Here is a 26,664-nt window from a genome sequence, read left to right as displayed (position 1 = left end):
TCTAAAGTATCTGTACCTCTGATCTTTGTTTATGTTGCAACATCGGGGCACCAGCGAGACAAAAGATCCTGTTGCAGTACTTTTTTTAGAACAACTTGTTCTGACTCTGGCTCGGGAGTGATACAAGGTGATACAAGGTGGCAACATGGTCATTTGTGCCTGCTTTAATGTCCCTGAGAAGACATAATATTATGGAAAGGTTGCAAATGCTTCTGCAGTCTCTTTGGCAATATGGATCATGCAAGCATTCCCTCATATGAATGGTTGTGGCCATATGCAAAAGAAGAAATCCTTTTTGTTTGCGCCGAGGCCATTTAGTGGACACCATCTCGGAGGGGGGGGGGGGGGGTGTGGTTAGAGAGCCAAGATTGCGGATCCTTCCTAATGAGACTCACCCCTGTATTTGAAAAAAATCCTTCCCCAGCTAAGGCTTTCACTGCGCAATAATGCCCTAATCACTTCCTGCTGATGTTCTGCACTGGCTAGTTGCCCTTACGATTGCAGACACTGGGGTGAAAATTGGCAGGGGTCTAAGGCTGCATGGAGATTAACTGCCGGGAGCCATGACAGCGGCACTGGTCGGCCGTTCTAGGTCACGTTGGTGGGCCACCTTGATTGACCTTAGTCTCCCCCACCGACTTGAATGCACGGCTACCGAGCTCCCACTGATAACGCCCTCTGGCTCGGCAGGCTGCGGCTCATCACTGGCTGCTCTGGGTCTGTTGCTGATACAGTTTGACCAAATGAAGTGGCCTCTGTGCTGAGGAGGCCTCAGAGGACCAAGCTACTGCATAGCGAAGGCACTGATACCAGGTGAGCGGAGTGATGCAGGATTGCTGCAACCCGGCCTGTGCACACCTCCCCCCCCCCCCGGTCGTGGTCCCAGCCAGAAGCCCAGAGGTCATGTTGGGCCTAGGCTTGACCGTGAAAGGGGGAGGCAAGACCAAATGAAGTAGTTGCAGCACAAGTATTAAGTGACTGGCTCCAGCACTGGGGCTTGGTAGACAAATGGCATGCCTTCAATTCTGAAACGTAAGTCTACTCATTCTGCTCTTCACCCCACAGCCTACACGTTTGATTTGATCGGATGGTGGGATCGACCAGCCTCCTTCCCATGGCTAGACTGATAGACGATTTAGGTCGAAAACACTCGGACCACAATCCTCAATTCATGCAACTCACTTGGTAAGTGGATATGCTAGCTATAGCCAAGTGGCAACTCCAAACCGCGGCATTAGAAGACCCACCATTTAGGAAGTCACTGGGAACTGCAACAGCAGAATATTTCAACCTTAACAGCGATATGGCAACAGATAGGTTGAATTAATGGGACGCTTTTAAAGTAACCATCAGGGGACATAACTTGGGATCAACATGGAACACTCACAAGCAATTAGATTGTAGTATCACTTGCATCGAAAATTCACTCTTGACGCTTGAGACACAATCAAGTCAAGAAGCTAGTTATGATAGCAATCAGAAATGGATTAGCGGGAGGGAACTGGTCCACGCGGGCAAGATACCCAAATAGTGGATAGCCATCCAAGTGGGGAGGACGCACCTATCTATTCTGACCTACAGATGGGCCACATTGACAGGGATGGAGGTGGTGTAGCATTGGCAAATGCAGTCAGGAGCAACCAGGCTGCATATCCCTTCCTCTCCCTGTCAAATGGGGTGGTTCCAATAGAGGCAGGAATGGGAATGGGGAGATACGAATTCTATCTTGGAATTTAGCAGGTCTGAAAAATAAAATCTCAAGTCCAGATTGGGGTGCCTTTGTGGACAAGCAAGACATCTGCTTATTCCAAGAAACCTGGGCCTGCGAAGAACATCATAGGATAGGATTTGCCCCATTTAACATACTGGCCACTAAGGGTGGGAGAGGGCACCCGTCGGGAGGTCTCAAAATCTGGGTGGGCACTCATTGTGGGTGTGAGGCAGAGCACATGACAACCCCCAACAATAACATTCAATGTGTCCTGTTTTCATTTCCCGACAAGACAAAAATAGCTCTCAATGTTTATTCTAGATCAGTAGCTAATAGACTTCAATCTCCCACCATAGACCACCTAAGTCGCTATCTCCCAACACTGGATCCAGCAATTTTGTTTATGTTGAGTGGTGACTTCAATTGTCAATATGAACCTTTAATAGACAATTCACAGGAGGACCCCCATATAAGGAGCTCTATTGGTCAATTCCAAAACCTCACATCACTCCAATCAAAGTGTGGTCTCCCTTAACCATTTAAATCTATTCATTTACGTTGTCCAATTCATTAAGGGCTTGTAATGGGAGGACAAAGTCCGATCTCCCAGGTAAAACCACATTTAATCGTGATGGTCACACATCACTAATTGATTACTTCATGGTGGAAACAAGTACCTGGGAAAAAGTCCTTGACTTCGAAGTACAACAGAGGCAAGATAGTGATCATAATGCTCTGATTGTATCATTGAAGCTGGGGAATTTGGCCGTTGCTGCCAAAGGCCCAAATCCAGTGACCACTGGGGATGGTCTAGTAACTACCAACAACCGGAGAAAAATCAGATGGAAGCATGTCCTGCAATCTCCTCCCAAACTGGCAAAGATGTACCAGCGGGTATTACCACTAATAGAGAGAATGAGCATGTTGGGACAGGGGGAGCCACTTGAAGAAGATAGGGATGAGGTTAGAATAACAGATGAAGATCTTGTGGCAACCCTGACATATGTATTCCACCCGGAAGTTTCTAGGAGAGAAATAGAGAGACCTAAATGTTCTTGGTACACTAATAACTGCCGTAAAGCAAAACAAGAGCTTTTAATTGGCTGAAAGGGAAACATAGGTCATCTATCAAGTCAGCTAGAATAAATCATAGGAAAACCCTGCCTAACGCAAAGAAGGAGTGGGAAACGGAACGGTGGGAGGCCGAGGAGAGAGCGCTCAAATCTAACAATTTCAAATTGTTCTGGAGGTTAGTTAGCTCTGGTGAGGAGGGGGGACGCCCATCCATAGAGCCCAATACAGCCCCCGAAGTTTGGGAGTCACACTTTGGGGCCCTGTCTGATTGTGATGTTGAAAACCACCCAAGTTTAGAGTCTCGAATCAGGGGGGAGGTGGTGACATCACGCTCCAGGAAGTGCAGAACGCCTTAACCAGCTTACTCCCCAATAAAACCCTGGGTTGCAAAAAAAATTCCAGGGGGCCTCTTTCGGGAAGAACCCATTTTTTGGGCCCAACATCTGAGTGTCCTATTTAATGCTATTCTGAAGGGCATAAATCCTCCTGATACTTGGAAAGGTGCCGAAATAGTTCCCATTTTGAAAAAGGGATGCCCTCTCCTACCTACCAACTATAGACCCATCAGCTTAATTGATAACACCCAAAAGCTGATGGGCAGGGTCCTTTTGTGCCATATCCAGGAGTGGATGGAGGAGCAGGGAATTTTGAGCCCTTACCAGGCGGGCTTCAGATCAAACATGTCCACTGTGGAACAGTTATTCCGATTACAGCTACTTTTCTGGAAAACGGTGAAGATAGAAGGTGGCAGCCTCTATCTTATATTTGTTGATCTGAAGTCCGCCTTTGATCTCATGCCTAGAAGCAAGCTGTGGGAGGTGCTTCGCAAGCTTGGATGTCTGCCCTACCTTCTCAATGTGTTGATGAGGCTACACTCTGAAAATTCCGCCCAGGTTAGGTGTGACAAATTTGGGGAACTTTTCTCACGCTTCCCTGTCAGAAAGGAGGTCAGACAGGGCTGTGTCCTTGCCCCCACATTATTGTGCCTCTATATCAATGGGTTTATTGCTATTCAAAATAACATAAAATACACGGATGCACCAAAACTGGCCACTGGGAAAATACCAGCGTTAATGTTCGCCGACGATACTTTGTTATTGTCCAAATCAGCTGTCGGCATACAACGCACCTTGGATGGGTTCGCCCAGTTTTGTAATAAGAGAGGTCTAGAGATAAATTTATCTAAGACAACATTTATGGTCTTTAATCCTCCAAAGACCATGCGTCCTAATCCCTCCCTAAATGCATTCCACTTGAAAAAGTAAAGACATTTGACTACCTGGGGATAACATTGTCTGAACAATTTGGGTGGGGTCCCCAGATTATTAAAGCACGGCTCAGGCTTACCCAGACATCAGGGGGGATATTGAAAATGCTTCAATTATCTATGTTTAAGCCAGCTGCCCCTCTGGGGGAGATATATAAGGTGCAAGCGAGAGGGGCTACATTGTATGGGGCAGAACTTTGGGGGCATAGCCCAACCAAAGATCTTATGAAGTTAGAAAATAACTTAATGCATCAACTAATTGGCTTACCACTCAGTACCCCACTGGTTCCCCTTCGCATGGACTTGGGAATGAGGCCAATCGACCAAGAGATTGCCCTTAGGCCTTTGACTTTCTGGAGGAGGCTATGGGTAACTCCTGAGTTGAGTTCCTTTAAAGAAGAGTTAAAAGAGCTTCTTCCCAGACTCAAGCCTAGCAAAATACCCTGGTTGGCCCATATTAAAAGCTTTGCCAACCAGATTGGGAGACCCGATCTCTGGCTGTCCACTGAGTCATCATGCCTAACAATATCGAGGGTGGATCTTGTGGAACAGCTTAGGCAATCAAATTTGTCGCTACTACAGGAGAGTACTAATGAGGGCAGGTTGACCAGAGAGTTCTTACATATAAAGGAGATGTATATAAAAGAACCCTTTCTGGATGTCATTCAGAGAAGCCATGGCGAGGAAATTGTATGCACAATTTAGATGGGGGAACCTACCTCTGGCAGAATACACTAGCTCATGGGCCCCGGAGAATTTGAGTTTCTGCCCTTGTTGTAAACGATCGGATGAAACTGAGATGCATGTTTTATTCTTTTGCCCTGCATACCCCGCAAACGATTGGTAATTCAGCTATCTAAAAATCTAGGCTTTACCTGCTGTGCCGTGGAGTTTTAAAATATGATACCGAACCTGTAATTGTATTTGCGGTATCTCGTTTTTTAAATGCTATGTGGCTTATTAGAAGAAGATTGTTCTTAAAATCTGTATACGCGAGGATTATATAAGGACTCCTGATTCTCCGCAGCCACAGTGTATTTTTAACGTTTATGCTTGTTATTTTTTGTCTTCTGTTTTTATTTTTTATTCAACCATGTATATATTATGAATTTGTCATTATTGTATATAGTATATGTCTACATGGGAATGCTAAATTATGCACTTTTATGGCCTCATTGGCCGAAATAAAGTTTTTACAACAACAACAAAAAAACAGTCAGGAACAAACCTGGAGTGTGCTTGTTATTTAACAGCGGCACCCTATAAATATTCCTCACTGTTGGAGCGCCTGCGATGTCTCAATTACAACACCACTCAGTTCGCACCTATGTCATCTCAGATTGTGCGGGCAGGTTACTGGTGTGGTTGATATGTCAGGAGCAGCCCCAGGTCTTATTCTTTCACTGCTCTCCCACAGGGCAATTCTCCACACCCAGCATAAAATCCATGCTGAACTTACACACCACAACACCTCCCTATACCAATCGACCCTGAGAATTGGGTCCGATCGTCTAGATGCATTCTTTGCCATGATCAGGCTACCCGTTATTACTCCAGAGCAGCGAGGGGAGCTTGATGAGCCATTCACACAGTTTGAGAACCACAAGCCCATTAGGGCCCAAGCAGTGGGTAAGACACCAGGGCCCGATACCAGGGCCCGATGGCCTACAAGCCAAATTTTATAATGCCTATGCCTCTGCATTGACCCCCTGCTTACATGACTTGTACAATGAGCTGCTTGCAGCAGCCAGTCTCCTTGCATTGTTGTGCAAATCCCTCACCCCTGGCAGTGCTGAACACAGACTATAAAATACTGGCTAGGGTAATGGCTGACCGACTGGCCACCTGGTCCATTCAGACCGAACGGATTTGTACAAGCCTGTAGCACTTGGCTAAACATGTGGCGCTTCTTCCATGTCTCCAAATACTCAGTCCTTAGTTGGCCACACTCTGGGTGTCTGATACTGGACTTAGAAAAGACCTTTGATTCTCTAGAATGGAAATGTATTTCCACTGCCTTATCTCGCTATGGTATTGGAGGCCGTTTCCTCTGGGTTAGGAAGCAACAATGTGCCTCATGGTCCTGGAGGGGCTGGGAGGTTCTTGAGCGATGTGGGAGAAATCCTCTCTGGCTTGTTCGCACGTGGTCTCGAGGGACACACTAGGCGAACAAGCCAGAGAGGATTTCTCCCACAACGCATTGTTGCTTTCTAACCAAGATACTACGTTAGTAAATCGTATGTATTAACCGTGCATGCTTATTAGTTGCAGCACAATTCCTTTTTTCCTTCATTTAGGTCACTTAAGGAGTGGTAGACAGAGGGATGGACCCTGTGCCTGTCCTGAAGAAGAGCATTGGGGAAGCTCGAAACATGTTGATGTCCAATAGGGACACCTGACTCATTACAACCAGGCCCCCTAGAGACTCGCCCGCTTTTAATATATCAACTAGGAGCAAGAATAAAAGATATTACGCCCACTAGTTAGATATTTTTAACTCCCCCAACTCCATACACACCACTGCACCACACATAGTTCCTCACAAATAGTGCTCCTACGTAATTCCGCAAGTCGTATCATGCCTCAACCCGCACTGGGTTGAGATGGCCCCTATGATGAAGCATGTCACCGTGGGGAACCCTGGTGAGTGAGGGGACTCAAGAAAGGACATTTTTCCTTTCTTAGCTAGATTTGTTCGCCTATAACTGAGCGATTTTTTCCTGCTTTGCAGAAGTCTATACATCACATGCGCCCAGGTCCTATATGCACTGACATTACCACTGCTGGGCAAGCCGAGAGGGCATGTCACTAACACGTCCGCAGAGTTCACCATCTGGCAGACATTAGACATACAAACACTAGACAACCTCTACCGGGATTTTGCCCTACTAACTTATGATATATTGATGGATGTGGAGGGTCTACCTCTGGGTCAATTCCTGCTTCATGCTTCACTAATAGTGGCACTGGGTGGCTAATGGGTAGAAATTTCAGAGGCTCACCAGTCACACGTAACTCCTCAATACCTACATGTTATAGGGTCAGGAAGACACCACATAAAATGATTTGCGGCCTTATTACACCTCCACACAGGGGTATCACTACTGCTTTTGAGACAGCACTGGGACAAGACCTGACCCACCTCTGCACTGACAAGGAATGGGCTACCATTCTAGAAAGCCCAGTCCGAATCCCCTATAATGCTCGCTTTCATCTCATGCAGTACTGCATTACCCAGAGACCGTATCTCACTCCTGCCCAAAATATATAGATACTTCCACTGTGCAGACACAGCTTGCCCCAGAGGCCACATACCAGATGCTGATCTCCTACACATGGCATGGGCCAGCCCTCTCCTCACCCCTTACTGGCAGGGAGTCATGACGAAGCTATCCAACTGCGCAGGCCTCACAATAGTTCACAAATGGGAGGTATGCCTCCTGGGCCTTTTCCATAGAAGTAAACGAGTTAAGGTGACCACTCGTTTCTTAGACCCCAGAATGCTGGTGGCAAAACGTCTAATCACTAGGAGATGGAAATCATCAGCACCTCCCCGCTGGTGGCCCGGAGGCAATCGATGTTAACATGGGCCAAGGCTGAGAGTATTGCATTACACAGGGAAGACACACTGAGGCTTTACAAGACCCCCCATTGCCACCTATTGGGGCCCAATTCTGCAAGACTTCAAAATCGAGCCACACCTGGATTTGAATGACTAAGAACCCATAATGCCACAAGTGGAGGAATGCAAATAGAGTGGGCACACCGCACAATAGCAAACACAAGAAGGGGTAGCTAACATCAACACGTTCACCTCACACTATAGCCGTGGTTTGATGCAATAATAGCTTAGCAATGTGTATGTTGTTTATATATTTGTCGAGACAGAGGGAAGGGTGGGGTTGGGGGGATCTAGAGGTTTGGCCACGTTACCAATGTCAACTTTCTTTGTCCCTTCCTTTCCACATTGTCTCCCACTATTATCGAGAGTGTCCAAGGGGCAACACTGTTAGCACAACACGCTGAAGCTCCTACAGCTCAACAAAAGACTGAGCTCCTAGTAGCCCTCCTGGACTTGGAGATACATATCCTGCCATTGTACAGAGTGGGTAAAGGTAAAATGTGCGTATGCATATATATTGCTGCCAAAAAAGCATGATGTGACCTTTTTTAGGACATACATGCCATGGCCCTCTGTCATTTTACACTTAAGGAAAAAGAGCGAAGCTAATCAGATATTGTAACGTGTGTCAAATCTTTTATTGTTACTGTTTGTAAAATTAAATAAATAAAAACAGATTTAAAAAAATAGCAGACACCATCTAGGAGGAAAAGCCTTTGTCAATAGGTATAGGCCTAGTCAGTATACACCGCTGTTGGCGCCCTTTTGAGGGACATGGGTGGTCCCAGCGACAACCTACGCATCCGTCTTAAAGGGATGCATTCACATGCCGCAACGTTGTGCATGGGAGTCCCTGCATCCCCTTCAAAGTGGGGTGCAGTTTTGGGATGCTGTGAGATGTAGATCTGCAGCTTCAAATAACCAGTCCACCTTTCACTGACTTGCTGTTGAGTTCATGCCTGCACTGTAACAGCAATTATTTCTGTAATTTGATGCACTACCCCAATCTGCACTGGGTGCACCCAGTTAAGGGTGCACAGCGGCACAAACAGGGATAGTACACCAGTACTATAATTCGGACCTAGGATGTGAATCGATATACAGTGATAGTCAAAGGGACTGTCCAAAATGTGTACAGTAAAGAATCCTACTCACACACACACACCAGCTGCCCTAACAAAGTGAGGGAATGTGAGGGTTAATACACATGTATGTTTGTATGTAGGAAGGTATGAATGCAAGAATGTACATAGTGTGGACGTGGCTGAAAGGCAGCAGAGCATTGTACAGGGTCAAAGATAAAAACACATAGTCAGTGTGACATAGGAGAGGTAGGTGGATTCTGGGAGCAGAAGTGGGTCTCAACAGCAATTATAGTGCTCTGCCAACAATTAATCTTCATACTATAATTCCACGTACCACGTCACAAGAGGGTGGTCCCGAAACAAGCTTCACATTGACCACGCTGAAAAACACAAAAATGAAAGAAGCCAGTTTACATATTTTTTTTCCTAAAGTGAATATTTTCTAGAAACATAAAAATGAGTGCCGTTATATATACACAAAGAAGCAGAATGGAAAATGAACATGTATACATATTCACAGGTGCATCTATACATAGCAACCAAGCTAAATACTTAAAAACACAAACGAAAACAGAATATAAATCGGACCTGATGGTTGAGTTGACTATGCAACCACAGTAGCGATCTGGGTTTATCCACTTTTTAGACAAGTTTGCAACCTGGCGGGTAACTCATCCATTCAACATCCTGAAGTCGATATTATGAGTACCTTTGAGTTAGATGGCAATGAACATCAGTCATAAAATACCAAGAAACAATTCAGTATGAATGTCCTTTGCTTTGTCCACTATACTTCCAGAACTACCTTAATTCACTTTGTTCCCTAAACTAAATTGTCCAGTAAGGCCAATCATTTGATTTATCTCATTTTATTTCATTATACCTACATACACTGTAATTACCACTTGCCCTAAAACTAACACTAAATAGAATTAAAATATATCTTCTTAAACATTTTAAAATAGTCATTTTTCTCAAACTAAAGCTGTCCCTAGCCTCTAAAGTAAGTAATTAAAATTATGCTTATTACAATTAAGTAACACCGTAACTGGAATACGAATTTTTCATCCACTTAATTAAGTTGAATAGAAAGTTATAGCATCATTGTATTTTTAATTCTAATCCTAACCTAATTCGATTCATATAGTTTAGATTAAAATAACACTTATTATACAAAATGTATTTGTACTCTAACCACACAATACACTAAATAAAAATAGTTATGCACAACTTCTAAAGTTAATGAGCAGTATATCCTTGTATGATATGTGTTATCAATTACAAAACATAGTTGCTGTATAAACCTGAAGTTAATATCGACATCTAGAGAGGTGCGGTAATCGGTATCAGATAACTAGAGGAGCTGGAAGGGCACACATTACAAGACAGCTACAATCAGCCTCTTCAATTTGACCAGTTTCAAGAGACAAGGACTATATTTGGTTAGCAGTATTTCTGTTCTTACTAGTATTAGCTATTGAAAGTAGGGAGTGACAGTTTTCAATCAGTATTGATTTCTTCACTCGTATCTGTTTACATTTTCCTCACGTGACAACTGTTAGTGCAGCATCCTAGAGCCGAGCCTGCACTGCACTCTGAAAATGACCACTGAAGTCAAGGTGTCTTTTTCCCTCCAGTAGACTAATTTGCAAAAGCAACAATGTGCACAGCACTGGGAGCAGAAAGAATGGGGAGCTGTAGTAACACCTGGAACCGTATTACAGGATGGGTGAACTGTCCCTGTTTGCACCATGGTGCACCTATAAACAGGGACAGTGCACCGTATTACAAAGAATGTGCTGCCCCAGAGCAGCTGTGAACCAGAGGCAAGAAGTTTCCCTCATTTGCATGGAGACACACCCCCATGTAAATGAGGGAATGCTCGCTTATGATAATGCTGGTACTACATGTCCACCAGCTCTATCAGTATTTTACGAAGAGGCCACACAAGCTTCTGCTGCCCCTTCTGTCATATCGTTGAAACTGGGGGGGGGGGGGGGGGCACAAAGTGGGCGCACAGTTACTCTGACTCAAGAGCCCTGTTTCTTTTTAGAGACTCACCGATTTGACGGGGATGCTTCAAGTTACAAAGACTGGGTGCAGAATTAGAAATCGAATGACTTCCATCTGACATAGCTCATATTGATTTTGTGTTCTTTTTATTTTATATTTTTTCTTAATAAAAGTAGAGATATGGGGCCATATCTTGATGGGCTTTGTTGGCACAGAGCAGCAGCTGTTACATGCGCCCACAGTGCGCCAAGTGACTTCATTTTGTGAAATATTTCTCTGAGTTAGTGTTTTATTTCCAGAAAGCACAGCTCAGAAACAGAAAGAAGAAAACCTTGCTCACTGTTTTCAATCTGCTCTATGTGAAACGAAAGTGTTCATTCAACCCCCCTCCATCCTGCCACATGTGGGCCCTTCTTCTCCAGCAACATTGCTTCTCACCAGTTATGAGTGCCTGGTGGACACCTCATGGTGAAAGCGTGTGGCCACCACTTGCATTTGTCGATCACTCCTTATAATTCAGAGCACCAGGCTCACGCCTTAATTCTGGCTCCATACCAATGATTGCCTGTGTGCACTCTTGGCTTTGTGCTCCTTTACGCCCACCAGAGTGTAAGTATTGTGCCCCAGCCCCTCCACCAGAGTGTACTTTTTATCAGTACTACTATGTGTTTTGAATACAAGTGACTGCAACAATGATAGGACCAATGAGCAATGAGGTGCAGCAGTTCCTATCTGTGACCCCACAAGTGGCTTTTTTAATACTGTGCAAAGCATTGGAAAATCAACATTAGCCGCTGTTATTAATATCTCTTGCACCTTGATGTTCATTGGTGGTGCGGGAGGATCAGGGGCCTCATTTATGAGAAGTGGAGCATCGCTGCGTGAAAGCAGCGATGCGCCACTTCTCAGTGCGCCCGCCTTGCGACACCAATGATGCGTCATATTTATAATATGACGCATCATGTCGCAAGGAAGGACATATATGTCAGTAAAACTGATGTATCTGCCAGCGCAAAAAGTGGCGCATTGCTAGAGTTGTGTCAGAAGTATGACGCAACCCCAGCAATGTTCCTTTCACATGGGGCAAGCCCCATGTGAAAGGGCCTGGGTCACCATTACTAAGGTTTTGACGCATTGGCATCCTAGAAGTGGCACAGCAAAATCTCATAGATTTCGCGGAGCCACTCCTACGACCCTTTCTTGCAGGGTTACGCCCACCCTGCATACATTATACCTGGCGCTGGTAGAATGTAGCGCAGGGGTTTACGAAGTGGCGCATCTACCTAGATGCGTAACTTCCTAAATATGGCGCAACATGGCGCATTTTTTACGCCACTGATGTGTCACAAAAAGTGGCGCAGTGATGGCGCAATTGTAACACAGGGGCTCATAAATGAGCCCCCAGGTGTTTAGTGAACGAATACAGAATATTGTCATTCATCTAATCTTCTTTTACTTCCAGTACAGTAAATCATGTCCTTCATCCTATCATAAGGTGTCCTCCGGCTGCACTGTCTCCATTAGTGTCTGAATTAGCACTCTTTGAGCATAAAATAATTAATGGTAGTGACACAAGAGTAGGGGCAGTTTTAAAATACAAATGGCAGAAGGAAGAAACATTGTCTACATGACTCCAAAAATGGATAATCTCTTGCAAACATCCATGGCACTTGAATATTCACCTCTTTCAGCCCTTTGTCATACAAACTCAGTGGCCTTCCACCACTCTTGTCTTTCAGCACTTCAATACGCCAACGGTATTTAAATGCATAAATAAATACATCTTACCTATCAAAATTCAGTTTAATAAAGATACGAGGGCTTTTATATTCAAAACTTCCCAGTAACTTCAGGGTCTGCAAATAGAAAGGTCAGGTTTAAAAAAAATGTGATCGATTTTCCAGGCTACTCTGAACAATTCAACAACAAGTTCAGATCGATACTCTCTCATCTCTCAATCGCAGTTTTTAATATACCCCATGCCAACCCATTAATCTGGTGAGTGAGACACTCCATATTCCAATCATTGTCAGTAACAGTCCACTTTAATGAAAGAGTAACTTGAAAGTAAACTTTCTACTGAAAGGCAAGTGTCAAAATACATCACAGATCAGTAGTAGGTTGATTGGTAATACACATCATTAAAATAATTGAAAGCAATCAGTAGGAAAAGTGAAAAAGACGCCTGCTGAAAAGGATAAAGATACATCTGTAAAAACACTGAATGGAGAGGGGAAACCGATGAATAAAACGTACCCAATAAACTTAATCCTCCCGCCTTCCATGTTGATTACAAAAGAATATAGCTTACGATATAGGTAATCTTTCTTCTAAGGTTTGATAGGTGTTCACGAGAAGTTACTGTGACTTCACCATCAAAAGGCAGCCCTAGCATCTGCAACAAGAGACCGCAGAATCACAGCAGAAGGGGAACGAGCAGGAAGCCCGTGTTTGCCGCACCAGCAAACAGCAAGAGCCAAGAATGATACTTTTCAGGGTAAGCGTGATCACGCAGGCCTGGTGCCGTATTGCATAAGGTGCCCCGGGGTGCAATGGGCGTTAGCTCGCCCCAGGGTCACTTTGGTATTATAGAAGGGGGCGCAGGCACTTGTGCGTACCTTTCTATAGTATCGATAGCGCTGGCGCACTTAAAGTGCCAGCGCTTTCAACAGAGGATGTTCTCTTATATGAATAGGGCCCTGCCATATGCAAATGAGGGAATTTCTTCAATCAATCAATCAATCATAGGCATTTATAGAGCGCTCTACTTACCCGGAGGGTCTCAAGGCGCTAGGGGAGGGGGGGGGGGTGCTGCTGCTACCCGAACAGCCAGGTCTTGAGCTTCTTTCTTTGACTTTGCTTACATGCCATATTACAGACACTGGTGCAGAGTCAAAGAAGCAACCAGGAGGAGCACTGACGGGCGCCATTTTAAAGGTAGCGTCCTGTGAGTGCGTCTCCTTTCAGAGGCACTCTGCAGGGAGTAAGGGGAGTCCTATGGACCCCCCCAGGCATCCCCTTGCATGCGGGTGCAGCACTGAGCAGGCAATGCTGTTACACACCACCCGTTGGAAAGGTAATGGCACTGAAGTTGAAGAGAGTTCCAGGAGAATTCCCTGCTGATTGACATGAGGAATATGAAGAAGTCTAGTTGGCTTAATGAGAGTGGAGCAGTTGGGAACACTCAGGACATCTGTGTGTTCTTCCCACATTCACTGGATGGGAAGTAGTTGAATGCAGGTGGGTTACATCCAGGCCAGGTGGTCAAAAGCTAAACAGGGGCAAGCAAGGATGCTACTCCTTCAGAAAACAGTAGAAGCAGGTATGTTCAGTTTAAAGGTGTGCATAATGTTTATTACCAAAACATAATCTCACATAGTACCTGTTTATTGGAATATTTATATCATGTGCCATTTCTAAATGTTAACGGTGATCTCGTGATTTTATTTTGCAGGACAAATGGTTTCATCCCAAAATGTTGTGTGGTAGCTGTAAAATTGGATGTGTTATTCAGTCTCATTATGTGACATAGCAATGATCATTTTGTGACCGTAGAAATCTGATGAACAAAATACTGAGTAGGTATCTTCCATGACTTTCATACTTGAAGGCATATCTTGCATATGATATTCACGCAGATAGCACCCTATTTGTAAAACCTACAACTCGCATAAGAATTACTCACGTACTCCAAGGAAAGGTTATGCTATTTTGCTCACCCATAATGCCTGTATGAGCCAGGGTGTATCATGAGACTGTGGAATTCATAGGCATAATTGAGTAGCAAGTAAGTAGGGCATAGAGGGTGGTGAGGAGGAGCAAGAGATAAAGGATATAGTCAAAACAAAGAGGGAGAAAATGGAAAGGGGCGACCACTCGGTCCCCCCGAACGTATGGTTGGGTGCCCCGATCCTCCCGGGAAACCATTTTGGGCGGGGGGCGTGTCTCGGCTGGTATGCCCGAAGCGGCGTAGCCGGGGCGCGCCTTCTTCCCGCCCAAGAGAGGGTTGTCCTAGACACCTACACCGAAGACCACGCCCAGTAGGCGTACCGGAGGAGGGTACACGCCCTCCCGCAGAAGATTAAATGAGCGGGAATCCGAAGAAGCGTCCTCTTGTTCCTGTGCTCTGAAGGCTGCACCCACTCGTTGCTCGTGAGCCCTCGACGGAACAAGCAGCAATTTTGAGAAGTTTTAATTCTTGTATTTCTCTTTCAGTTACTCGAAGGTGAGGATCCAGGACCTTGTCAATCGTTTAGGAGCGGATAATCGAAACCATGGCTGGCAAGAAAGCAGAAAAGGGTTCCGAGACGGATAAGGTGCTACGCATGTTGGTGAACCGGATGGCTGGTATGGAGCGGAAACTCTGTCAAACCCCATCTATCGGTCGAGGTTTGGCGGAGGTCAAACAACAACTGGCTGCGCTGAGTAATCCTGGTAACCCTAAGAAGGTAATAGGCCCGGCCCTGCCGGGAATTGTCCCTGAGGGTAGAGGGAAGCGGGTAAAGAGGAGGGCGGTTTCAGGGGAGGTTCCGATCCCGGAGGTTCCGGTCCCAGAGGTACCCCCGGCCGCCCCTGTCACGCCGGCAGACATCCCGGCACCAATCCCAGATGCGGGTCAACCGATCCCGGTAGTGATTACCCCCGCTAACGATGGAGATATGCCTCCTGAATTGGCCACCCAGTTGGCCGCATGGCTCAATAGTAAGGCAGGGGGTGTCAAGGCACCCGAAGACACAGCCGAGGAGGCCAAGCTACTAATCCAGCAATTGCGGCAGTCGGGAGATGCCGCAAAGGCGAATCTTCCTCTTGTTTCCCCACAGGTGGCATCGGTAGGACCTGCAGTTGGTCTCGAGAAAACGGCGGGAACAACGACCGAACCGGGTAAGCTCGCTTTGCCAGTGGCTGGGGAGGGCTCATTACCCTCAAGGCGGGAGAGGGTGGCACAGCACATCCCTATGGCCACAAAAGAGTTAATATGGGGAGACAAATATATCAATATGTTTTCATTATTAACTGACCATCGCAAGATGGAATATGCTAAAACCCAGAAAGATTTGTGGCACCCGAGCGTGTGGCACGCCAAGATGGCGGAATTCAGGGTGGATGAAATGATAACGAATTGGGCGAAGGCCTTTGCAATGTTTTCTGCAGTTATGGGGGAACGTAAACCCGAGGTTTTAACTGAACTGTCTTGCTATCAAACTCGTATTATGGATTTTTATGCAATGTATGAGGGGGAGGAATGGAAAGGTTATGACATGAAATTCCGAAAAGCGAAAGAATATGATGCCTCTCTGACATGGGACTGCCTCGACTCGGTCTCATGGCATAAGCAGCTCCTGCCGGGGGCGGCAGGAACATCCTCGCCGAGCGGGAGCGGGTCGGGGGCCTCCCGGCGAAAGCCCGTGGTGCCCTTTCGAGCAGGCGCCGGTATCGATCAGCTGAAAACCGGCGGGAAAGGCGGCAAGCGGGGGGTCTGTTGGGGCTTCAATCGAGGCAACTGTAACAGACCACAAGGAACATGTAGGTTCAAACATGTGTGTGCGGGCTGTGGGAATTCCTCGCACCCGGAGAGTTCATGCAGATCAAAAAATAACGGGGCGGGAGGAAAAGGAGGGTCCAAGCAGGAGTAAGGTAGAACGTGACCAACTGCCTACACCCGTTGATCTCATGGCTATGACTCCTTGGTTAAACGAATACCCTGATCATGTCTCCGCTGGGGTGCTGAGGAAGGGATTCTTGTACGGCTTCCACATCCCGGCGGGGGGGCATTTTCGAGGGGACTTCTTTTGTAAAAACCAGTTATCGGCGCAACATAATCCAAGCGTGGTAGAGAGAAAAATTGCAAAGGAAGTTAGCTTAGGGCGAGTGGCAGGGCCTTTTCATCGCCCACCGGTGGCGGATTTCATCTGTTCCCCGTTAGGGGTTGTCCCGAAGAAAGACCCGGGGGAGTTCAGACGTATTCATAACCTGTCTGCTCCAAGGGGTTCCTCCGTGAACGAGGCCATTGACCCGGAAATCTGTTCGGTGCGGTACGCATCATTCGATGAGGCAGTGGCCATGTTGAATCGCCTGGGCCCCGGGGCGCTGATGGCGAAATCAGATATTGAGTCGGCGTTCCGGTTGCTCCCGGTACACCCGCAGGATCAGCGTTTGTTGGGTTTTGCATTCCAGGGGAGTTATTACATGGATAAATGTATGCCTATGGGTTGCTCCATTTCTTGTGCTTATTTCGAAATGTTCAGTTGTTTTTTAGAGTGGGCATTCACCGAGGCCACAGGGCATAGGCATGTTATGCATTATCTCGATGACTTCCTGTTTTTAGGGGCAGCCGGCGATTCGAAATGTGCGCAGGCGCTGCACGGCTTCTGCATCCTCATGAGGGAGTTTGGAGTCCCATTGGCTCCAGGTAAGACGGTTGGACCATCTACTTCATTGGAGTTTCTTGGAATTGAGCTCGATTCGGTGGAGGGATGTTTCCGTTTGCCATTGGGAAAGGTGGCCAAATTTAGGGCTTCCTTGAAGCTATGCCTCAGTAAGGAGAAAGTGACCCTGCACCAGTTGCAGCAAACAGTGGGTCAGCTTAACTTTGCCTTGAGAGTGATACCAATGGCCCGCCCCTTCTCACGCTCTATTGCACAAGCTATGGTTGGTCTCAAAGAAGGACACCTCCGTACGAGACTGTCTGCAGAGGTTCGCCAGGATATGCGCATTTGGTTGGCATTTCTGGCGGACTTCAACGGTCGAGTAGTGTGGAACAAGCCGCCAGCGTCTTCAGATGAGCTAGGTCTGTGGACTGACTCGGCGGGGAGCGGGGGATTTGGCGCCATTTTTGGTAACCGATGGTCGGCACAAACATGACCGGCGTGGTGGCACTCCAGCGGTCTCACAAGTAACAATGGGTTCCTGGAGCTATTCCCCATTTGGGTTGCTCTGATGGCATGGCCAGACGATTTCAGAGACCGCTCAGTGGTGTTTTTGTCTGATAATATGACTGTTGTCGAATGCATTAACCAACAGGCAGCACGCTGCAAATGGATCTTGAGATTGTTGAAAGAGGTTGTGCTGCTTTGCATGAGACTGAATGTAGAGTTCAGGGTGAAACATGTGCCGGGTGTACTGAATCACGCGGCTGATGCACTCTCTCGTTCACATATGCAGGCATTAAGGGGTTATCTAAATACAGCGGACCTAGCGGCGGCACCATTCCCCGAAGCACTTTGGCTAATCGGTGCCCCGGATTACAAGACCTCGTGGCAGCAAGCTTAGCCCCCAGGACAAGAAAGGCATACGAAGGAGCGTTTCGTTCCTATTGCACATTTTTGGGTCCGGCAGGGAATCAGAGCTGGGGTCAGGAGGAATCCTTCCTGGGGTTCCTGGTAGCATTGCACAGAGAAGGCCGATCGGCGGCAATGGCTAATAGGCATAGGGCGGCCATTTCATTCATGGCATAGGTGCATGGTATAAAAGACCCTACGGGTTCCTTTTTGGTGAAAAAAGCCCTTCGCGGCTGGCAGCGCCTAGAGGGTCGCAAGCAAGATGAAAGGCGCCCGATTGGCTTACATAGGTTGTCCTTATTCATAGCGAGACTAGACGAGACATGCTCCTCCCAATTCGAAGCAGTTCTGTTCCGGGCAGCTTTCGCATTAGCGTTCCACGGGGCTATGCGGGTGAGCGAACTGGTCGCAAGGAACAAGAAAGATGTGGAGGGAGGCTTGTGCAGGGATCACGTCCAAATTAGGGGTGATTCGATGGTGGTCACGATAGCCAGGTCCAAGACCGACCAAGGGGCTATGGGAAATAGTGTTGTTGTGCAGCGCGCGCGAGGGTCCCCCATGTGCCCGATAATGTGTATAGAGGAATACTTGGCACTGAGGGCGGCTACATGGGGGGGAGTTTGCTGAGGCACAAGGATGGCACCCCACTGACAAGGTTTCAGTTCCAGAGGGTGCTAGCGCTGACAATCGCTGCGGCGGGCATGGACCCGTGCGATTTTGGGACCCACTCCTTTAGGATAGGGGCTGCTACTGAGGCTACAGCCAGGGGTCAGAGTGCGGATGAAGTAAAACAGTTGGGGCGATGGTCCTCGAATTGCTTCAAAAGGTATGTGCGGATGCACATGTTGTAAAGATCAATTGACATGTCATGCACTCACGCTTCTTGTCTTTTGTTTGAATTACAGTTTCGCGAGCCTGTCACGTGGGGCGGAATTTGCAGTTGACCCAGCACCAGGAGACCAGCGGTCATGGACCACCGCCTGGAGTGAGAGTGGTATGGGTCATGGGCCACTCATACGTGAGGTGCGCCGGGGACGTATTCAAAGCAGGAGACGCGACTCACGCAGCTGGGGAATACGGGTACAGAGTGGCCTTCCATGGGAAGGGCGGGCTCTGTTTTGACCAATTCGAGTCATTTGTTGAGGGTCTCTTAGGGCGGCAAAGGTCACCGCCGTCTGTAGTCATTATACACCTGGGGGGCAATGACTTGGTGACACTGGGTAGACGAGTGTTGTTTGAACAAGTTTTGTCTGCTGTTAGCTGGTTGGCGAAGAGAATCCCGGGGTGCACGATTGCCTGGTCCCACATGATTCCCAGGAAGGTATGGCGGGGGGCCTTTCGGTGTCAGCACTGAACCATTCGGTGAAGAGGGTAAACAATAAAATTGGTAGATTGTTTTGTTCTGCACAGTTGCATAGCATTCCTCATGGGTGTATTCGGGGTGATCACATGTATCTGAATGATGGGGTTCACCTGTCCCGGGAGGGGAATGATTTACTCATAGGAGACTTCATAGCATGGCTAAGGGGTTTGAAGAAGCATGACCTTTAGGAGGAGTTTGGGGGGGGGCGGTTATCGGTCAACTATCCAGCCTGTGGCGGTAAGGTCATGATCGGTGAGCAGTAATTTCAAGGTCCCTAGAGGGGGGCGCCACCCAGTATGGATGGGAGTGCCCGGGGGGGAGGCGGCCATTGGCCCCTCCCACGGGGAGGCGGCACCCACTAAGGATGGGTCGCCTAAGGAGAGACGGCCATAGGCCCCTCCCAGGGGAGGAGGCGGCTATATGCCCCTCCTACTAATTTCCCGGGGGCCGGATATCCGCGGATAGAGAGTGTGGGGATGGGGGGGAGTCCACGCTGTCCTTCCTACAGATACCTCACACGGGAACTCGGACGACCTTTAAGATGGCGTCGAGTGAAAGGGGGCCCCCACGACAAGGGAAGTTACAGTTGGCAATGAGGGTAAAGTCCTCTGCGCATGCGCCACTCATACCGTGAGGACGAGAGTTTTGGTAGTAGGGATCTGACACCGGTTAAGACCTTGCCGTTGGCCCTTAATGCTAGGATGTACAATTTTAATTTAGAATGTATGCATTTGCAGGATGTTAGACTCGGCTAGGAAACCTTTGTATTAGAGATCTGTTAAGGTTAGCCAAAGAACATGTCTTCATCGAAATGTAATAAATGTAAAATTGTACATGATTATGAAACTTTTATTTATGTTTTAAATTTTGTTTCATATTTTAATAAATACGGCCGGGAGGGTGACTCCCTCCCGTCTTCCAAAAGTTCAAGCCTGCGTCCGACTTCCCATCCTTGGGGATTGTGTTGGGAGGGGGTGACGGGCATCCCGGCCATATGTTAGGAGGGAATAGTGAGAGATAATGAGGAACAGAGGCATGGAGTGTTTAGACAAAGGCCATCAAAGCTGAAAAGAAAATATGCAGAGGTGTACTATCCAAGTACAGGAAGACATATTGGTTAGGAGGGTTCCATGTTTAAATATCGATAACAAAAATACAGTTTACAAAAATATAGATGTAAAAATATTGTTTACAAAAATATCGACTCCCTATACTTAAACAGGTAAGTACATAAATATCGACTCAAAAATATAGATGTAAAAAATATAGATGTAAAAAATATCGACTTTAATAAATATTATAACTTAAATTAAATAATTAAATAATATTATTATTATTAAAAAGATAAATTACATTACTTTTATATTTTAACTATTTATAACAAATGAACTTAATTTAATCAATATAAACTTAATAAATGTGTACATATACATATATTTAACACTTAAAAGTATAGAAAAACAATAATACATACATTTAATAACAATATAAAAACATTAGTAGTTAAAATATTTGATAGCGAAGGGGTAAAAATTACTATTCCCACTCCAGTGAGTGCAACAGTAGGGAAAGCGCTGGATAGCGTAGGGGTAAAAATTACTATTCCCACTCCAGAGGGTGCAACAGTAGGGTAAGCGCTGGATAGCGCAGTGGTAAAAATTACTACTCCCACTCCAAAGGGTGCAGCAGTAGGGAAAGCGTTAGATAGCGTAGGGGTAAAAATTACTATTCCCACTCCAAAGGGTGCAACAGTAGGGAAAGCGCTGGATAGCGTAGGGGTAAAAATTACTATTCCCACTCCAAAGAGTGCAACAGTAGGGAAAGTGTTGGATAGCGTAGGGATACAAATTACTATTCCCACTCCAAAGGGTGCAACAGTAGGGAAAGCGTTGGATAGCGTAGGGGTAAAAATTACTATTCCCACTCCAGAGAGTGCAACAGTAGGGAAAGCGTTGGATCACGTAGGGGTAAAAATTACTATTCCCACTCCACAGGGTACAACAGTAGGGAAAGCGCTGGAACTCAAAACAATAAAAAAAAACAATCACATTTTTTATTACATTTAATTTAAAATATAAACATAATTATTATATACATTTAAATATATTATTATTAACAACAACCTACACACCTTAAATTAATTACTCAATTACATTTAATGTTTACTATTAAATTAATGAAAATTAATGTATTTTTTGTATTAATTAATTACATAATTAATTGACAGCTTTCACACCATATACACTTATAAACACCACAACACAAACCTAAATGTATTTACTCCTCTACAATTATCTATTAATTAATGATAATTAATTTATAAAGTATGTAATAATTATTCAATAAAATGTAATTACTTCACACCATTTTCACATATAAACTCCACTACACACACCTAAAATTAATTAAACAATTAACATAATTAACATAATTAATTAATAATTGACTAATTGAAATAAATTAACAAATACTTATTAAACAATGAATATTAAATTAACACATTAATTAATCAATTAATTTTATATATTTAAATTACTTCCCACCCTATTCCCCTATAAACCCACAACCTGCTACGGAACTAATAACACAAAATTCAACATAAAATACATTAATAACTAATAAAATTCTACTACATATAATAAAATGACAAACAATTCTCATTAAAAACACTAAAATTCATATCATTATCAAAAAATCGATATTTTTGTAAACTATATTTTTGTAAACGATATTTATTACAACTATATTATTGTCATCAATCTTACGTACCTGTCAGTCGATATTCTGGTCAAACTATATTTTTGTTGTCGATATTTCTTCTTTTCGATATTTCTGCGGGGATATTTATGTCACACAATATTTTTCCGTCGATATTCCCGCTCTGCACTGGTTAGGAGAGCATATGCAAATCTTTCAGTCGGGAGGGTATATGTAGATGTGATGAGGAGCAAGAAATACAATGTATTTGCCATAACGGAGGTTACGAGGAAAGGGATTCATTTTTAAATCTGAAGAGAACAGGCACCAGTAGAATTGAAGAGAATGAGGGTATCACAAGAGGTGAGTTTGGTAGGGAATAAACAGAGGTGTGGGAGATAGAGTGGTAAAAGATAGGTAGGTCATAAATTAGGATGTTTTTATCTTGCTTCTGGTGGCATTCACTAGTCAATCACTATGAGTGTTGTTTTTAGACTTCCTAGCCTCTTCCTACCCTTTAGCTCCTCATATGGATGACATAGGGCTCCCTTGCAACGCCGGCAACCAGCTGCCTTCCTCCCTCTCCTCCAGGGTTCCAGGCAAGGCCTTCCTCCACTACTCCCCAGAGTGAGCGAAGATGTGATTGAGGCTGGCTCTGAAAACACAAGGTTTACAGAATGCAAGTCAATAGAAGTCAAAAGTGTTTGTTCGTTCCAGGTTGGAATCCATTCAAGTATTGCCATCTTTTCTTGCATTCTGCAAGTCCTAATGCTGTCCACTAAGTGTGAGTTAATTAGCACGTGCATAATTCTTAGCACATCTCCTATTCTTCCAGGAGGGAATCAGGCTTCTCCAATTTTACTTTTGTGTCCGAGGGATCATTTGAGCAGTCGGCTGGCTAGGAAAATAATCAACTTGCCTCAGTAGGATAGCTCGAATCCCAAACCTTGTTGGGTACTGACTTAGAAAAATACTCCAAGTACATGAAGTACCGCTAAAATGACCAAATTAGTATTATATTTGCACTGGAGACCTTTTTAAAACTAAGAATTTTTTTTAAACTTTTCTTTAGTTTTAGTCAATTTGAAGTTCACATTTTGGTACAGTCTTTATGTACAGTGTGAATGCAATAAAGCACTACTGATTTAGAGTGAAACACCACAGACTCGCACTATAGTAAAAAGTAATAGGGACATTTTTATTTTGGATGCTCAGATAAATTGTAAGGACTATGCAGGCCATGATCATTTAATTAAAGTTACAATCTGCGGAAGGCTACCTGTGCAAAGATTCTGGGATGAGTGAGACAGTAGTCCCGTTCGTTCAGCCTGAAAACAAGAGTGTATATACTATATAGCTGCACAAAGAGTCAATCTGTAACCGGTGTGGAGCCTCTTAACCTTGTGATAAAATGTGGGGCACTGGTGGTTAGCACTCAAAGCCATTTCACTAGAGCTTACACTGACTGCGACTCAGCTAAACTAACTTACAGAAGAGATCTAACCCTAGGTGAACTGAAATAAAAAATCTATGGAGAGTTAAAGCGGGTCAGATCCGCCACCTTGCAAAGAGTTTGTTTACATATAATGATAAAGAGACAAGAATAATTGTTGAGGGAGTCAGGATTTATCCAGAGGTGGGACAGCCTGTTATGGGGATGGTTAACTGCAGAAGTCAGTGACAGCAAGGGTTTGGAAGGTATATATGATACATAAACATATTTATAGAAATAGTTGCGAAGTCATATGCACAATGAAGGTGTTGAGGCCAAATGAAGATGGGTGTAAAGGAAAGGGTTGGACTAGGGAAAAATTAAAAAAAGAATTTGCAATGCAATAGGTCTCGCATTACTGATAGTTTGAGGTATTGGCATTGCAAATAATAGTGCAACACCAGTAGCTCATACTTTCAGTGCATTGCAAATGCTTGTGTAGTAAGCAAGGCTTTGTATGTCTCGGTGCAGTATTGCAAGCTGCTCCTAAAGGTTCCTAGTGAGCAAGGCAGGCACCAGCGTTGTATGCCTTAGTGCAGTACCGCAAGCTGCTCCTATAGTTCCATAGTGAGTAAGGCACCAGCACCTCATGTCTCTGTGCAGTACTGAAAGCTGCTCCTGGAGGTACCTAGTGAGCAAGGCACCAGCCCTGCATGTCTCAGTGCAGTACAGCAACCTGCTCCTTGAGGCCCCTAGTGAGCAAGGCACCAGCACGGCATGTCTCAGTGCAGTACCACAAGCTGCTCCAAGAGGTCACTAGTGAGCAAGGCACCAGCAATGCATGTCTAGGTGCAGTACTGCAAACTGCTCCTAGAGGTCCCTAGTGAGCAAGGCACCAACACTGCAGACCTCATTTGGTCACATATGGTACTGCAACCTGCAGAAGATATGGTAAATCCACCCTATCCCTAATGCCCTGCATGCAAGACAGTACTACGAGTACACTCAAATAGCTATATCCATATATACAATTAGTAGCTTAGAAATATGACAAAATAATTATTACATTAATTTCGGATTAGGTTGTACTCTGTTTAGATCTGAAGAAGGGAAATTTATAGACGGTCTCATATAAATGTGAGATGTTCTAGTGAGCAAAATAACCACTGCCAGCCTAGCTTAGGACCAAGTGTGTGTTTTGCCTGAAGCCTTTTAAGAAAATAGTGCATTGAGGTTGCAAGTAAAACCTAAGGAGTAACAATACATGTAACAGGGGGTGTCCTCATGGGAGGTTAAGAGAAGTGAATATTAGGTACTAAGGAGGGACTACTAAGCCTAGTGACCAATGAAAAGCCACCATTTAGAAAGGACAGGGACAGGAGCCAATTAAAAAGATGGGCGGAAAGTGGAAAGAGCTTTATGCACAAATCCTGAATACAGCAAATCTTGAGGAGACAGCGCAAGCATTGTTTAGGCGAGACATAAAAACAAAGGAAAACTATGTAGAAGGCTTATGACGAGATCAAGTTAACAGGAGAGGAGGACCTAAGTAAATGTGATGGAGAACAAAGGAGCTGAGGGTACATGTAGGGGTAATGATGAGCAAGGGTTACATATGCAGAGATGAGGGGATGAAATCCTGCAAGAGCCAAAACTAGGGGTGGGCGGAATTTGCGTAGTCGCGCCATGCAAAGCTCTGCGAAATGGTAAAAAATCTCGGCGAGCATACAGAAATTCTGCAAACACGCGGAATTGCTTGTTCCACCCGTTGACAGTGTTTTTTTTCCTGTTCGCAAATGCTGTTTGCGTGCTTGGGGGAAATAGCTTGTGAGCACGCATTTTAAAAGCGCAAACAAGCAAAATATTCTGCGAAGCCGCAGAATTTGTGGCAATTCCGCGTTCTCCGCAGAACGCAAAATTACCCAAATTCCACGAGCAGAAACAAATTTACCACCCAGGCCTACGCAAAACCCAAGAAAAATGGTGGGCAAGGTCAACGTTGTAGCACTAGATGTTCAGTGTGACATAACACTTCACGTGGGTGGCATCAATCTCTTTGAAAACCACCGAAACCATCCATCCAATCTCCTTGACGTTTTTTACCCCAGTACAACTTTCTACACTAAACCTCTGCCTCCACAAGCAGAAGAAAATCACATAAACAGGCTTCTGCGCAAATGCAACTAGTTCCCTTTGACATCTAATCAGCTCAGTCCCATTATTACTGCAATACTTTACACCCTATTTAGTCGACAACTTTGTTGTTGCGCTTGCATCTCGATTATATTTTAATTTCATAAAAATGTTTATTGCAGGCGATGACTATCTTCCAACACTGATCAGCAACCACCTCAGCATTCTGCAAAACCCTTAATTCTCTTTATTCTCTATCTGTGTCTTTGAACATACACTTGGATGTGAAGATGTTTGTAATTCCAAAATACTACAAAATTGAAGTGATGTAAAATAGTTACCAAAAGACATTGAACATATTAACTCTATGAGACTCAATGGTGGGAGTAGAATGCAGTGCAGAAACCCACATTCTCAGTGAGTGTCAGTATTGCTTTTTACACCATGATGACAGTTCTAATCTAGGGTGATGAGGGTTCAGGTTGGTGGATCAGGAAGACAGCTGAACTTGGGGGGCTGGAGGGGATTACATACTTGCACCAGGGTCAATGGTGTCCCTACCACACACTACCAGGCTTGTTCTGTTCATAAGAAGTTCTATTTCTTTTTCCAATTCCATGCAGTGCATATTACAAAAACTTAGATACATAGAATGACAAAAATAGTTAATACTCACTACGGTAGCTTCCATAAAAGGTGCAGGATTTCCTTTAACAAACACTCGTAATATGCCATGTATTGAACCGATGACTTTACCATTAGTAATCTCCACAGTAAGAATTCCGGTGGGAATGAATACAATTTTTTCGCAAATAATTTCCATACCGCAGACCTGCACATATTTAAAGAACAAGTTTTTATATTGACAAGTATCATCACTTCACTGTATCATGGACACAATAGTGCAAGCAGCTTGAGTCAATAGGTTAAAAAAGCAATGAAACAGAGGGGCATATTATCAAGGACTGGTGTTAAAATTATCCCCGTTTT

At 45.0% G+C, this 26,664-nt stretch overlaps 1 protein-coding gene across 1 annotated transcript in view; it reads right to left on the bottom strand.

Annotated features, from left to right (window-relative positions):
- Window positions 1-26,664, bottom strand: part of LOC147705913 (uncharacterized) — a 336,615-nt gene that overhangs the window by 27,992 nt on the left and 281,959 nt on the right. Inside the window, exons 10-12 of the mRNA XM_086929576.1 lie at window positions 26,351-26,506; window positions 12,561-12,628; window positions 9,094-9,139 (exon numbers count right to left, since the gene is read on the bottom strand). Of these exons, the coding sequence (XP_086785702.1) occupies window positions 9,094-9,139; window positions 12,561-12,628; window positions 26,351-26,506 (270 nt within the window). The remainder of the gene's footprint in view (window positions 1-9,093; window positions 9,140-12,560; window positions 12,629-26,350; window positions 26,507-26,664) is intronic.

The sequence above is a fragment of the Lissotriton vulgaris genome, chromosome 7 (genome assembly GCF_964263255.1).
Source record: "Lissotriton vulgaris chromosome 7, aLisVul1.2, whole genome shotgun sequence".
In the NCBI taxonomy this organism is placed as follows: Eukaryota; Metazoa; Chordata; class Amphibia; order Caudata; family Salamandridae; genus Lissotriton; species Lissotriton vulgaris.
The sequence above is the reverse complement of the archived record's forward strand: the minus strand, read 5'-3'. Positions and strand labels throughout refer to the sequence as shown.